We start from the raw sequence: 14,475 nt of genomic DNA on the forward strand, positions 1-14,475 counted from the left end.
GAATGAGTTTTGGTTTTAGCAAAAATGGGCAGTTACATCATCTTGCACAACAGGTCCTTGCTCTGTGCCTGGCCTGGGCCAACTGAGTCCTCCCAAGCTGCAAAAATATGGCAAACTTGAAATTGCAGTAATCAAAAATATTATACTATGTTATGTATACTAACAACACATTCTAGGCTGCTCCCTGCATAGAATCTCCCAGATGTACCTGGCAACAAGGGAGAGAGAGATTTGAATACTAATGTCAGCTGGAGGAGGGGACCCTTATTAGTATTTTGGCTAATTGCCAGGTTGCCTGCTCTTGAAAAATTTGCCTGTGCTGAGCTAGACATATTTTTCATGTGTAGAAAATTTTATTGAGTGTTTGTAGGGCTTTATATTTTTCTAATGCTTCCTATAGTCAGCTGTGTGAAGGGTCACAGTAGCCATGAGGTCAGAGCTTCTAGGCCAAAGGCCTTTAGGCCTTCTTTGGGAGACTTGGAAAACTGTAGCAGCTGAACAGGCCCAGAAGACATTACAATTTTGGAGAGTACCAGATGTAAACTCACAAAATGAAGAAGTATTTTTATGATTTGTGGGCCCGGGGGGGTGGGTTTTTTTTGATTATTCTTTTGCTTGTTTGCTTGATGTTTTTTTTTTTTTTTTAGTAAATACAGATGACTAACTCAGGGCCTCCTTTTCTCCTTCCCTGCAGGCAGAACAAAGTCTCTGATGAGTTGCTTGTTCAAAAGGTTCCCACTGATTTCACCTTTGGGTCTGTTCTAACTTTCTCATTGTTTCATGCAAGCATTTTCTGTGGTAATTAATCTGTAATAGCATAATCCCTGGTAGCCTTCCTGGAGTGTCTGGACTCTTTGGGTACAGAAAGCTCTGCTGGGGGGCAACAGATTTTTCTCTATTTGGGAAGGGAAAGAGTTGATGTTGTGAATGGTGTCCTGACTATGATGGAAAAATCTCTCAAAACAGGAAAGTTTTGCAGCATTTGCTATAAATGATTCAGGCTACATTTGTCTGATTTCCTCTGGAAGATCCCAACAACCAAGATGGTGTGTATGTATTTTGTCCCTGGCTGCTTCCTTCTGGACTCTGTGGTCTGCATTGTCCCAGAGGAACACAGGTATGTGTCTCTGTGATATGTAGATGCAGTTCCAGGCATTTTTTGTAGCTGGGCACAGACACATTCAGAGCTTTCAATTGGCAGTGGAAGCAGATTAAAAATCCTCTTCAGCTTCATAAATACAATGCCTAGAGTCATCTGAACTGTGAGGCCATGAAGGAAAACTAGTTTTTTTAAGGCTTTTTAAAAATGAAGTAGAGATTTGATACTTTATGTTGGTTTCATTTCCTCTAAAGGATTTTGACAAACTATGAATATGAATGCCTCAAATTTCATGTTTTCCCTTTTTGGATATAGCAAAATTAAGACGGCCTTTCAGTAGTATGGCCACAGACAGAGGAAGAACAGACATGTCCAGGAGAAAAATACAGCCATCCCATGGGAATGAACAGAACAGAAAGGGCTTGGTAATCCTAGTTTTGGGAGCTTATCTCCAGACAAGGGATTTCTGCCACACGACAAACCCTAAAAAACTTTAATTACAACTGCAGAAGCAGTCGTAGTGGAGAGAAGTCACTTGGAGTGGGGCTTGGCTGCCTGAGCTCTCATCTTGGGCCCTTGGACACATGCCATGACTAAGTTTTCCTGTTGTAGAACAGAAAGGTTTCTCTTGATGGTCTTCATAAAGCTTATTTGAAATCTTTTGGTGAAAAGGGCCATAGTGACTGGGTGCTGGTGGCGTGTTCACGGCAGAATCAGCGTGATGTGAAGTCAGAAGGACCCTTGAACAGAACCTGAACCAGTTTTATTGCGTAAGCCCTGCTTTATGAATACCTGAGGCTGAATTTAACTGCTGTTGGTCAGTGTGGTGTCAGTGGTGCAGCACAGAGATGCTCACACTGCACCCCAGAGCAATCCCATTGCTGGGACTGGCTTGGAGGCCCAGTCCTTGCTACCGCAATTCAGCCCCTTGTGCTGAGGAGTGGGGCAGGAATAGGGACAAACAGGCTGCTCATCTTTCCATCCGTTCATCTTCCATTCCAACCATTCATCCTTCCAGCTTCACCCTTCCAGCACTACAGCACACACAGGGCTGGTTTTATGTTATTGACATCTCTGTATTCCCTCTGTAACACACATGCAAAGTGAATGGGATTTTCTCACACTATTTCACCGCACCGTGAAACAGACAAGGATTTCCCATCTGCCACGTGAAGGAATTAACAAGGTACGATTTGAGTATTTCCCTGCTGTTAGTGAAACTTGTAAAGTTCTCCTTCCTGCTAGTTTTTGGCTTGTGAAAGATCTTCCAGCAAGCTAAGTACAAAGAAAATTAAACAAACCAAAACAACAGCGTTGATTCTCGCTTTAATGCTTTATTTATTTTTTTTTAAATGAGCGGTCGCAGCCGCCCCTGAGGGCGGGTGGGGTGTGGGGCCGGGCGGGCGCCCTCAGGGGCGGGGCGTCGGCGGCGCGGACTCCAAGTCCCGGCATGCCGCGGGGCGCGGCGCATGCGCGCCGGGCCGGGCTTGAGTGGCAAGTTGTTTGTTCCAGCGAGCACCAGCTGCTCGGCACTCCGGGCTCCGCTGCTCCGCTCCGCGCCCCGCCGGCCTCCCCGCCGCTCCAACTTTTGCACCCTCTGCTCCCTCATCCCCTTCTCCTGCCCTCGGAGCTGGGAAGGGACAGACGGAAGCGGGGAGGGGAAAAAGGAAAAAAGAAAAAAAAATAAGAAGGCACCGACAATAACAGCCCCCCCCTCCCCCTCCCCATTCAAAAACACAACATAAACCCCAGGGATAGATGAACTACAAATGAGAAAGAGGAAAAGATGGAACTGCACATCCTAGAGCACAGGCTCAGAGTGGCCAGCATAGCCAAGGAGAGCATCCAGTTGTTTACCTATGGATTAATCAAACTTGCTTTCCTGTCCTCTAAGACGAGGTAGGTGCTGGGGATGGGGCAGCGGGGGAGGGGGTGTCCCCCTTGCGGGGGGACAGTGCTGGGGGCCGATCCCCCTCGCTGCGAGAGGACTGGGTGCTGGCAGGGCACCCTCCTTCCCTCCGAGGGGCTGGAGTGGGGGGCACTGCCTTGCGAGTGAGCAGGGCAACCCCCTAGGTAAGGGGGTGGGTTGGAAAGGGGGTTGATGGCTGCCCTCCTCCTTGGGGAAAAAAAAATAAAGCAGAGTTCTGGGATGGAGGAGGGGGACAGCGTTGGGGTGGGGGTCACCCTCCTTGCTGCCAAGGGTGCTGGGGTGGGTGATGGCACCCTCCTGCAGTAACTCAGGCTGCTGGGTCAGGGGGAATGTAAATAACCCTCAGGGATTTTGGTGGGGAGAGGGCGGGGGGGTGATGAGACCACCTGCGTGTTCCCGACGCACACCCCCCATCCCAGGACGGGGAGCTGGTGCTGAGGGTCGGCGCTGGAGCTCAGGGTGTCCCCGGGCAGCTGTGGGGCGGCCCCGGGGCTCCTGCCCGCTGCCCGGCCGGGCCGGCCGATGAATGGGAGCAGGTGGGGGCCCGGCCGGGCCGGCCGCAGGCTCGGGGCGCCCGCCGGACAACAAAGGCAACAACAGCAGCCCGAGCAGCAGCAGCAGCAGGACTGTGCTGGGGTTTTTCCCCTCTCTCACTCTCTGTTTTTATTGGGGTTTGGGGTTTTTTGGGTTTTTTTTTTTTTTTTTTTTTTTGGTTATTTTTTTTCCCCCAGGATTGTTGTTCCTCGCAGCGCTTACAAAAAGAGCGGCTCCTCCACAGGCGGGTTTGTTTAAAAGGAGCTTTTCCAGCGCTGCCAAATTGGGGGATGCATGCCCTGCACTTAAATATTGTGCTGTAAGTCGTTTGGATTGTGATAGCTTTCAGGAAAAATAATATCACAGTGGAAGGCACTGAAGGCACTGTAAGAATTATTATTTTTTTATTTTATTTATAAAAAAATACTGTGGCCCGTTTGTTGGATGTACGTAAGGTGCTAGGCCCTTTTGCACAAAACAACTTGAATTGCAATTGCAGATTCTTCTGTCTTCACTTAGTTTGTTGACTTCACGCTATTCAGAAAAAGAAATGGGAATGTAAATAACACAATTCAAACTCTTCTTGTTTTTCCTGGCTGATAATTAGTATTTCAGTTTTCTCCCCACTTACATTCTTGTGTTAAGGTGGGAAATTTTCTTTGGCAGTAGGAAAATAATGAATAGATATTTAAGAAATAGAAAGCAAATTAATTCGTTTTATTTCAGACTGTAATTCAATGCTCTCTGTTTAAATGCTTACAGATGAATGGACCCATTTGTGGTGTAATTTGATTACAGCCCTTTATCTCAAACTTCATGCCTTGAAATTTCACTCTGATTTGGGGCTTGTCCCATTTGGCTTTCTACTAACATTGTTTGCAGTGTAAAGTATATCAGCACCTTGTTTACTCCTGTCCCTGAATATTCCTTGGGGCATTAAAGGGTCCTCAGTCTTAAGCTTCTATTTTTATGTGTTGTTTCATTGTAATTGAAAGTTGCTGCTGATTTTTTGAAGGTCTTGTTGCTTCCTCTCCCATGCTTAAAATGTCAGTTTTACTGTCAACAATGAAGTCTTTAATCTGTCACTCTTAATGCATAGATTGGAGTTTCTTGGGGCTTTTTCTGTTTGTTTGGGATTTTAAAATTTTTATTTATTTTTATTTTTTAAACTTTCAGGGATGGCCCTGTTGTCTTTTTGTTTCACGTTACAGTTCATGTTTTCAATGTTAGAGAGCTGTGAAAGGGTCAGGGCAGTAAGATAACCCCTTTGGGGCTTATCCAGCATTTGGGGTGCAGCACCTGACAGTTTTGTATTGCCTCTGGTTGCTGTGTTGTCTTTTTACATACACACCTTGAGTATCAATCTTTCCTTACCTTCCATGGAACCTCACTGACCAGGAACAACAGATGTTTGTGGAATGATTTGTTGGCATGGGGAACTTCTCTTTATTTCCCTTTTGTTAATTTTGTTATTTTTGCAGCCGGCAGAGATGCAGGGGAATCTTGTTTGTGTCATTCTTGAGACAGCTGACAGCACTGAAACGCTTTCTCCTGAGTGCTGCTGCATGCCCTGTGGCAAACAAGGTCCCTGCCCCACAGATCTTCTCTGATCAACACCATGTGTATAAGAAAGATGAGGGTCTCTGGGAGATGTAACTCATTATAAATTTATGACCCCACAGTTTCTCTCTCCTCCTCCTTAAAAAAGTAAATATGCTCAAAATTCAACAACTTTTTATAAGGGTGAAAGACAAATCTCCTGTCCCACACAGCCCATGTGCAAAGAACCCCTCAGGGGAGTGAAAGAAGGAGGTGGTCCACATCCCTGCTAATCTGTTCTGAGGAGATAGCAAAGATAACAGTTACTACATCACCTACATCTTTCCCAGTGAGACTTTAAACAGAGTTTTACTCGTGCTGCAAGGCTGCCAGTAAGAAGTAATGATTTGTAGGATAGATATGATCCAAAGGGGTGACAATGACATCATCAGTATTCTTATGTTAGTCATGCAAGAAACCAGGGTTTTTACACAGCCTCCTGTGAGAAGTCATTTGGAGGGTCTCTTTCATGTTGTCATCCATCAGGGAAAAGGGCTGGAACAGTTATTTTTTTAATCTTGAACATTTTTCATAATCCCCTAGGGAAGGAAAAGTAACAAATCTCCCTTTTTATTTGGCCTTTTGCCACACTCTCACACTCTTGCCCTTGTTCGTGACACAAGTGTTTTAATTTAGCTTCTGTTACAATAGCAATATTTTCTGGTACAGAGAACAGCAGTTTTGAGGCTGTTCTGATGGCCAGAAGCAAGACAGCAGCTAACATGGTGAAGAGGTGAGACCAGCAGTGAATGAAATAATGGGCTGGACTGAGCTAAAAGGAAAATACTCTTAATCATAACTTTAAATTAGGCATGAGGTATTTTATGCAAAGTTGCATTAAGAGAGGTCGTTTAGGAATAAATAATAGTGGAACTGCTAAGCAGTTACACTGAGGACTGTGCTCTTGGTGTTCTGCTTTTGTCAGTGCAGGCCCACTGATTCCAGCAGGCTCTGCCAGGCACCCCAGTGGAGGAGTGATCTGTGTCGTTTTTAGTGGCATACTAAAGATTTGCATGTGTCTAATGTTTTGCTATTGCTGTCATCACCATTCTGGTGTTTTATTGATTGTGTTGGTTAGAGCATGGTGCTGATAGCACCAGGATTGGGGCTTCAGCCCTCATACAAGCCACTCACCTCAGAGTTGGATTTGATAATCTTTGTGAGTCCCTTCCAGCTCAGCATATTGAGTCTCTGTGTCTGGCTTGAATGTTCCTTAGTGCCAAGGATTCTCACCTATTCAGAAGCTGGGCAGTGTTTATGCATGTAAATATAACAACTGTGTGTGGCTTCACCATTGCATTGTTTTGCTTTTGGATGTGCCTTTGTAAATGCTGGTTCTCTGGGGCAGAGAGCTGTGCTCATCTGAAGACTCCTGCCTTCATCTCCCCGTGTGCTGCAAAATGAGCAGCTTCCCTCACACCAAAGTTAAGTGTCTCTGCTTCCTTGGTTAAACTGTCTCATGCTGCTGGGAGAGGTGCCACAAGTAACCTGCTGGAGGGCTTGATACAAATACTGTTCTGCTACATTCCTGGCTTGATTCCCCCCCCCACCTAAATTGCAAAATACTTTATAACAGCAACCAGCAAGGAAAAGTTCTGGGTTCTGCACCTGGTTTAGGGCACCCTGGGTGTGGGTACAGCCTTGGGAAGGAGATGCTGGACAGCAGCACCACACAGAGGGCCCTGGGGGTCCTGCTTGGTGCCAGTGGGATCAGAGCCAGCAGTGCCCTGCGGCCAGCAGGGCCATCCCTGTCCTGGGGCTCCAGGGCCAGCAGGGCCAGCCAGGCCATGAGGGGATTGTGCTGCTCTGCTCTGGGGGCCTCACCTCGAGTGCTGTGTGCAGGTTTGGGCAGCACAGTGTGAGAAGAAATCAAACTGTGAGAGAGAGTGTAAAGGAGGCCATGGGGACAGTGAGGCCATGAGGGGAAGCCGTGTGAGGAGCTGCTGAGGGCCCTGGGGCTGGGCAGCTGCAGAAGAGGAGCCTGAGGGGACTCACTGCAGTCTGCAGCTCCCTGGTGAGGGGAACAGGAGGGCCAGACACTGATCTCTGCTTGGTGTGACACTGATGGCACCTGAGGGATGGCCTGGAGCTGTGTGAGGGAGGTTAAGGCTGGATGGTAGAAACAGGTTCTTCCCCCAGAAGATGATACCAGTTGGAATGGCAGTGATTATAGTGGTAGATGTAAAGTATGCTTGGGTGTCAGCATCTGTTCCTGCTGTGAATATGTGGTGAGCTCAGAGGATAAAGCCCAGGAACCCGATGGACAGTATAGGTCATACTATTCCTATGTAGCCAAATGGTTCTTTTTTTCCCTGTGTAGTTAGTTATGACATGAGAGATGATTCCAAATCCTGGCAGGATTAAGATGTAGACTTCTGGATGACCAGAGAATCAGAAAAGGTGTGGTTATAGAACTGGGTCTCCTCCTCCTGCAGGGTCGAAGAATGTGATATTGAGGTTGTTACACAAAGGAGTATTGTGATTCCTGCAGCAAGGACTGGGAGGGACAGGAGTAGGAGCACTGTGGTGATTAGGACTGATGAAATAGTGGGGTTTAGGTGGCTGGGCACTGAACAGGCTGCCCAGGGCAGTGCTCACAGCACCAAGGCTGGCAGAGCTCCAGGAGTGTTTGGCCTATGTCACAGACATCTTTTATGAGAAATCCTTTCCTTAGGATTTTTCCTCCTGAGAAGCTGAGAGGCCTCAGGAACAAAATGTAAACAATGATTATCTGCTGCTGTGGAATGCAACAGGTGCATCTGTGATTGGTCTCATGTGGTTGTTTGTAATTAATGGCCAATCACAGTCAGCTGGCTCAGACTCTGTCCAAGCCACAAACCTTTGTTATCATTCTTTCTTTTTCTATTCTTAGCTAGCCTTCTAATGAAATCCTTTCTTCTATTCTTTTAGTATAGTTTTAATATAATATATATCATAAAATAATATATCAAACCTTCTGAAACATGGAGTCAGATCCTCATCTCTTCCCTCATCCTGGGACCCCTGTGAACACCATCACAGGCCAATGCTCAGGCACATGGTGTGACTCTTAGGGATGGGGCTGTGCTGGGCCAGGAGTTGGACTCAGTGACCCTTGTGGGTCCCTTCCAATTCAGCAAATTCTGTGATTCCTTTTAGGAGTTAAATCTGCATGGAGGACAGTTTGGAATAATGCATGCATTGAGGCACCAGTGCATGCAATAGATGGTAGAAAGGTGAGCCTACCCTTGTCTTTGGAGAGTATATAAAAATATATGGAGAGTCCAGGAAAATAAAGTGGGGTCTGGGTTCTTGCAAGCACTGAGTCTATGTCATGTAGTTAGCCTGATTTCTGGGTAATGCTTTAGTAGATCCCTGAACATCTGGACTCAATGCTAACAAGTTATGTTTCCTGTCTAGTCCAGTACCTAATCTAAAGATTTGGTGGTAAGCAGTGAAGTGGTTGAGGGAGAAAGGTATTATTTAAATTGTAAAGCTATTAAATTATAAATAGAATAAAGTTGAGCAGTTAGTTTGCTCACAGGGCTGGGTGTTTAAATGACCTAATTGTAGGTCATGTGTCAATTGTAGGTCATCACAAATTTTAAAATCTCTGAGGGTTTTTTGATACTCTTTGGTTTGAGATGATCATGATTTCTCAATGCTGAAGAGAAGGAAGAAGTTCTGCATGAGTAAAGGATGAGACCCTGGTCACCTGAAATGTTTAAATGCAGCCATTCCAAAAGCATCTGTCACTCTGGGTTCTTTTTCAAGATGCTCCAGTTTATATTGGTGACTTGACACAGAATTACAGAGATTTTGCAAGCTTACAGGTTTGGCACTACACACAGATGGCTGTCCATGTGAATGGGATGATTCCCAGAGAAGCTGGATGGGATGTAGTGATCCCACTACAATGGGATGCTTGGAGGCAGAAAGTATTCCTAGTGTGGAGAAGTCATTAAAATTATTCATTCCAATAAAAATGTAGTAAGAAGTAAATGAGGATAAAATGTACAGAATAAGTTGGATTTTCTTTGGGTTGTGAGCAAAAAATAAAACTAGGTTTGTTGTCTTTAAGTTTTCGGTGGTATTTCTGGTAATCTGTCCATTTTGCTTAGTAATAACTGACACCTCTACTTATGAACAGTGTGCTGTTGCTATTAATATAAGTGTTTCTCATTCCCTGATCACTTGTTTACTGCATAGGTGTCCTGAAATTGGAGATACTGTAATAAAAAGTCTATTTTGAACTTCAGAATATAATAGGACAAACAAGTGCTTAAAATGTATCTGTGCATCATTTGAGGACATTGAGATCAGCAGTCTGTTTCCTTTGGTATGAACTCAGACAAACACATGTTGTTTATGCCCTTATATGAGAAACAGATCGGCCTGCAACACTGCATGATTATCTGGCAAAGCCAAGTTACTCCTATCATTAAAACCTTTTTTTTTTCTGGTCCCTCATGGCTCCTGCCATCCTGTGCATCCCAGGAAAACCACTGAGTAAAGGCTTTTGCCAGTTATAAGATTATATCTACTCATCTAAAACATGTTGCTCATGTTTCCTTTTGTTGTGGCAAAAACTCCCAAATGCCTTGAATATTTTATTTTCTGGGTATGTGTATATGTGTGTGATATCTGAGGTGTGGGGACTTCTTTTTCAGTGTGATTTGGTGACCATCTGTTACAGAAGGAGTGAGTGCTGGTGTCCAGACACCACGGGAGGCTGCAGTGATGGGAAGCCTCGTGGCTAAAGCTGCCTGCCCGCCCTTCCCCAGAGCACTCTGCTGCCCTGTTTGTGTCACCATGGGCATTTATGGTGCTCAACCTGCTGGTGGATGTTCAGGATGAGTAGAGCTAGTGAGAATCAGCTAACTGAGTAGGTGGAGAGAACAGAATTTGCTTGTTTGGGCTAAGAAAATATATTAAGATGGTTAATTGTGGATGTCATCAGTTTGTGTTCAAGGCTGCTGGGCTGTGAGAGCATTCTGCAGTGTTTGGACATGTTAAACCTTGGAAGGAGCAGGATTCCTTCCTGATGGTCTCTTACTGCTTATCTACAAATGTTATTTTTTCCCTTTATTTTCTGCTTCTGGCTCATGGTTTACCAGTGGGGCACTGCCTGATTTTCTCTTTCTTTGCCTGGCAGTTCTGTCATGCAGTCAGTCCTCAACCTACCATGTGGTCCCATCAGGCTGAGGCTGATGCCAAGTCAGAAACTGACAGGAGTGCTTAGAAACTAAATGAGATTCAAAAGGTGGAATGGAAGTACTAGATCAAACCCAGAGTGTAACGCTGGGCAGCACTGTGTGCTGGAGAAATGTTGATTTAGATACTGTACTTTTAAAATAAATAGATATTTGCCTGTAATTTGTAGTGGGATAGTTGTTTGTCCTTATTTCCCATGTTTCAGTTCATTGGGAAAGCTGTCACATAGATGAGATGCATCATCTGTGGATAAGGTACAACATCAGTTATGTAAAAAAAACAAACATCAATGGTTCCTGCTCATATCGAGCTGAGAAACAGAAAGATGAAAAAAAAATTCCTCTTTTGCCATGTAACTCATTAAAGATCCCCTCAGATGAATGTTTTTTTTATTACTTTGAGGTGAATGTCAGTATTTAAATTAAAATGTGGCTTTTATCAGTTAGATGCTCTTCCTGCAAGCTGCTGCTGGTGTGCTTCAGCAGTAGAGCCAGTGCAGGTCTGTTATTGGAAAGTATGAATACTGTGCATTTGTCATCCAGAAGTAACAGCTGAATTGTTCATTAACACAACAGTTTGAATCCACAGTCTACCCCTCTACTGAATTATAACTTAAATTATAATAAATAACTTATCTCTATTTGATAGCTGAATTCTTTGACAATGCCTTGGTCATTCTCTATAAACATGTCTTTCCACTGATTTTTTTTTTAAATCTGTTTAGCACACCAGCTCATTTATCCAACACATATCTTCTTAGTCATCCTGCATGTTAGAGTTTTAATATATTTGGATAAAGGCTCCAATTTCTTTTCTCACCAGAAACAGTATGGATTTGTTCCTTTGTTTACTGCCAACTCAAGAGTAAACTCCAGCTCTGATCTGCTGGTAAAGGAAGAATTATCCAACAGGAATGTGAGGAAATATTTCCATTCATTACAGTTCAGAATCAGCAGAGTAAAGCCTCTGAGCTGCTGTTAGCATTTCAAAGTAAAAAGATCTCTCCTCCCCACCTTCAACTCATCTGAGTTTTGTGTAGATGAGATACATTTGTTAAGAAAGAAAACAACAGGCAAAAGTGTTCTATTATGACACAAAAGAAATGAAGACTTATTAAGCCAGTTCCATTACTATAGAAGCCCTTGTTAGTCCCAGATGTACTACACAAAGTTTTACTGTGCTCACCATTGAAACAGAGAATCTGATCTCATTTTTGTGGTCTGATATATAATAAACATTATGTACTGGTTATTAATGTTTTATTTTCACATCTAAAGAAATGCAGTGAGCACCAAAACTTTCTCACCAACCAGAACAACCTTACTTTGGTCTGTTAAGTGTGGCTTACTGGAGATTAAAATAAAAAGCCTACTTCTGATCTGCAGCCTACTTTAGGAAGCTCCCAGCAGTAATACCAGAGATACCAGATCTGCCAGCAGATACCAGAGCTGCTGTTAGCACAGAGTTGGCATGTGGAAGAGGAGAGTGGCAAGTTTGCTTGGTGGCAGAAAATCATCCACTCATCCTTTGGGGACCTCTGAGGTATGCTTTTGTGGGAATGCCTGGGTAGGCAAAGTGATTTTTTTGCAATTTTGTTGTCTGGTTATTGTTTGGTAATGTGATGGAATAAATGTTTTTTTAGATACTTATGCTGCTTATGGCCAGTAATTGTAGAGAGATGTAGGCTGTTGTTGATGGTAAGCTGTCCTTGACCCAAATTTTTTCAATACAAATTGTTTATAAAGTAGGAACTAAACCCTCTCAGGAGTGTGAATGTATGTTTGGCTGAGATGTAGCTGTAAAGGAGAAGTTCATCTTTTCCTGTGAAGTTTTAGCGTTCCTATTATAGAGGATACTAGAGATGGCATAAGGTGGGCCTGTTTAGCAGTAAAATGCAGCCTTTAAGTCTTGTGCAAAGTACTCAAATAGATGAATTTTAAAAGTTGATACTGGGAGAATTTCTGAACCTGAGAGGAGAAAATTTACAAGTTTCAACATGGGTGGAACAGTTAAAAATGTATGTGTGACTCTCCCTGACTTTTTCTGTTCAGACTTTTTAAGAATGTTACACGAAGAGAATCCGGGTAATGATATGCACTGGTTTTAGCAGTATCTGAATATTTATCCTAGTTCTGTGATTAAAGATCAGTATTCAGCCCTTTTTTATGCCATGCATGTTTTTACAGGGTGAGTTGGTGGAAGTTGATAAGTCTGAGACCTTGACTGAAATGGCCCATGTTAATCTTGCTTAACATTTGTAGTTTTTATTTCTTTTCCTAAAGAAAGATTGACTCTTTTCCCTTGATAACCTCTAAGGCACTCACTTGCAAATAAATGTATTCTTGGCAGGAATAAAAAAAGGTAGCTCTTAATATTGAGAAGGATATACTCTGCATGCATCTAAGCAACTGTATACATTTACATAGATTTACTTAGTCTTTATTTTTGTGCTTTTTTGAAAATGATAGATGACTTATCATGATTAGTCTTTCAGTTGTGATCTTTTTCAAGCTGCTTTTGGGTGGGAATTGGAGTTTGTAACATGGAAAGCAAACATTTTCATTTGCTCTTTTTAAACTACAACACAGCATTAAATGTGCTAAGTATTTAGGAAAGAAAATCTCAGCTTATTTTGTGTTTATAACTAAGCAGTGTAACATGACCTGTACTAAACAAATGAAGCCAGAGGTGACTTGAGACTGTGCTTGGCAAGACATTGGAGCTGGGAGGGCTCAGCCTTCCACACCTACTTCTTATTTGCAGGCTGGAAGAAGAAAACCAAATTTACTTGCCTTTTCAGTTCCTAATTTGTTTCCCAACCTGGAATTAACTAGTGATCATTTTGAACTAAACTGAGTAATTGAAATTAGGAAAATATTCACCCATCTTATGGAAGATAATATGCTGTCAAAATCTGGTGTGTTGGATAAGTGGACTGGTTACAGTGGCTTTGTCAGTGACTTCTCCTCAGCCGATGTGTTTAAATTTGCTTTGGAGTTTGGAGCAGCAAACATATTTTGAGAAATGTTGTTTAAATTATCTCACACCTAAGATAATATTGTCTCTGCAAAAATTTTTTTGATTTCAGGTATCTTTATATCAGATGAGCTAATGTTAAAATAAAATTGTGCTCTTAATTTTTTTCATCAAACTACATGGTTGCAGAAGGGTGGTGTTTCACTTTCACTGCAAATTGCAGGCAATTTATGACATACTGAGATGATGTGCTGTGAGTTGCATGTTATTACCCATTTGGCATTTTTGTAAACCAGGCAGAGTTTTGTTGTGTGTATTTTGTTTGCATCTGCTGAGCCAGCGAGGTGTGAAACCAACCACACACTTGTGGCTCAGCCTCTCTTGAGCTTCCTGCAGGTGAGTGTGGTTTGGGGATGGTTTTCTGCTGTGAGTGGTGGGACTGTGTGCTTTGCAATGGTTCCATCTCACAAATTAAGTGGTCACAAATTGACATAGATTGTTTGTTAAGAGATTTTTCTTCAGGTAAAATGCCAGCAATGTAGAATGGTTATAGCAATTTTTTTGCAAACAAAATCAATGCTTCATTATGGAAAATAAAATGGATTAAGTAGCTGCATTGCAGACAAGGTACAGATGTGCAAAACAACTGGAATCCTAAGGAACACAGCATCATTTTTAACAGAGATTTTGTTTCTCAGTGATTGTTTTCTTGTCAGTACACCTGACATACGGTGTAACAATATTTTGATGACTGCCAGAAACTACTTTGTTACACCAGTTTGATGCTGGCTAAACACAGAATAGTAAGCAAGAATTTGGTTTGACCAGAGCAGGCTTTAGGTTTAATGGGGAGAAAAATGAAGGGAGGTGATAAATGCTATGGCTCATGACTGCCTGGGAGCCTCATGTGGGACTCAGGGTTAATACAGCAGTGGAGCCTCAAGCTTTTTGTGCAGTTTTCAGTCCAAGCCTGGTACATTGTCACAAACATAGAAAACAGCAAATCCTCACAGAATGGGTGAGGTCAAGCAGGATCTCTGAAGATCAGGTAGCCCAGCCCCCAGCTCAAGGCAGAGGCTGCTCAGGCAGCTTGCTCAGGATTTTGTCCATTGGGATCTTGTGCTTAAAGCCATGCATGGAGCTT

The 14,475-nt window shown here is 43.2% G+C and overlaps 1 protein-coding gene across 2 annotated transcripts in view; it reads left to right on the forward strand.

The window, feature by feature from the left end:
• The first annotated feature begins 2,603 nt into the window (after positions 1–2,603).
• The window catches only part of CASTOR2 (cytosolic arginine sensor for mTORC1 subunit 2), a 123,599-nt gene continuing 111,727 nt past the window's right edge, over positions 2,604–14,475 (forward strand). For both annotated transcript variants that reach the window (XM_059487082.1, XM_059487081.1), the window contains exon 1: positions 2,604–2,998. In XM_059487082.1, the coding sequence (XP_059343065.1) occupies positions 2,886–2,998 (113 nt within the window). In that variant the 5' untranslated portion in view covers positions 2,604–2,885. The remainder of the gene's footprint in view (positions 2,999–14,475) is intronic.

The sequence above is a fragment of the Ammospiza nelsoni genome, chromosome 21 (assembly GCF_027579445.1).
Source record: "Ammospiza nelsoni isolate bAmmNel1 chromosome 21, bAmmNel1.pri, whole genome shotgun sequence".
NCBI lineage: Eukaryota > Metazoa > Chordata > Aves > Passeriformes > Passerellidae > Ammospiza > Ammospiza nelsoni.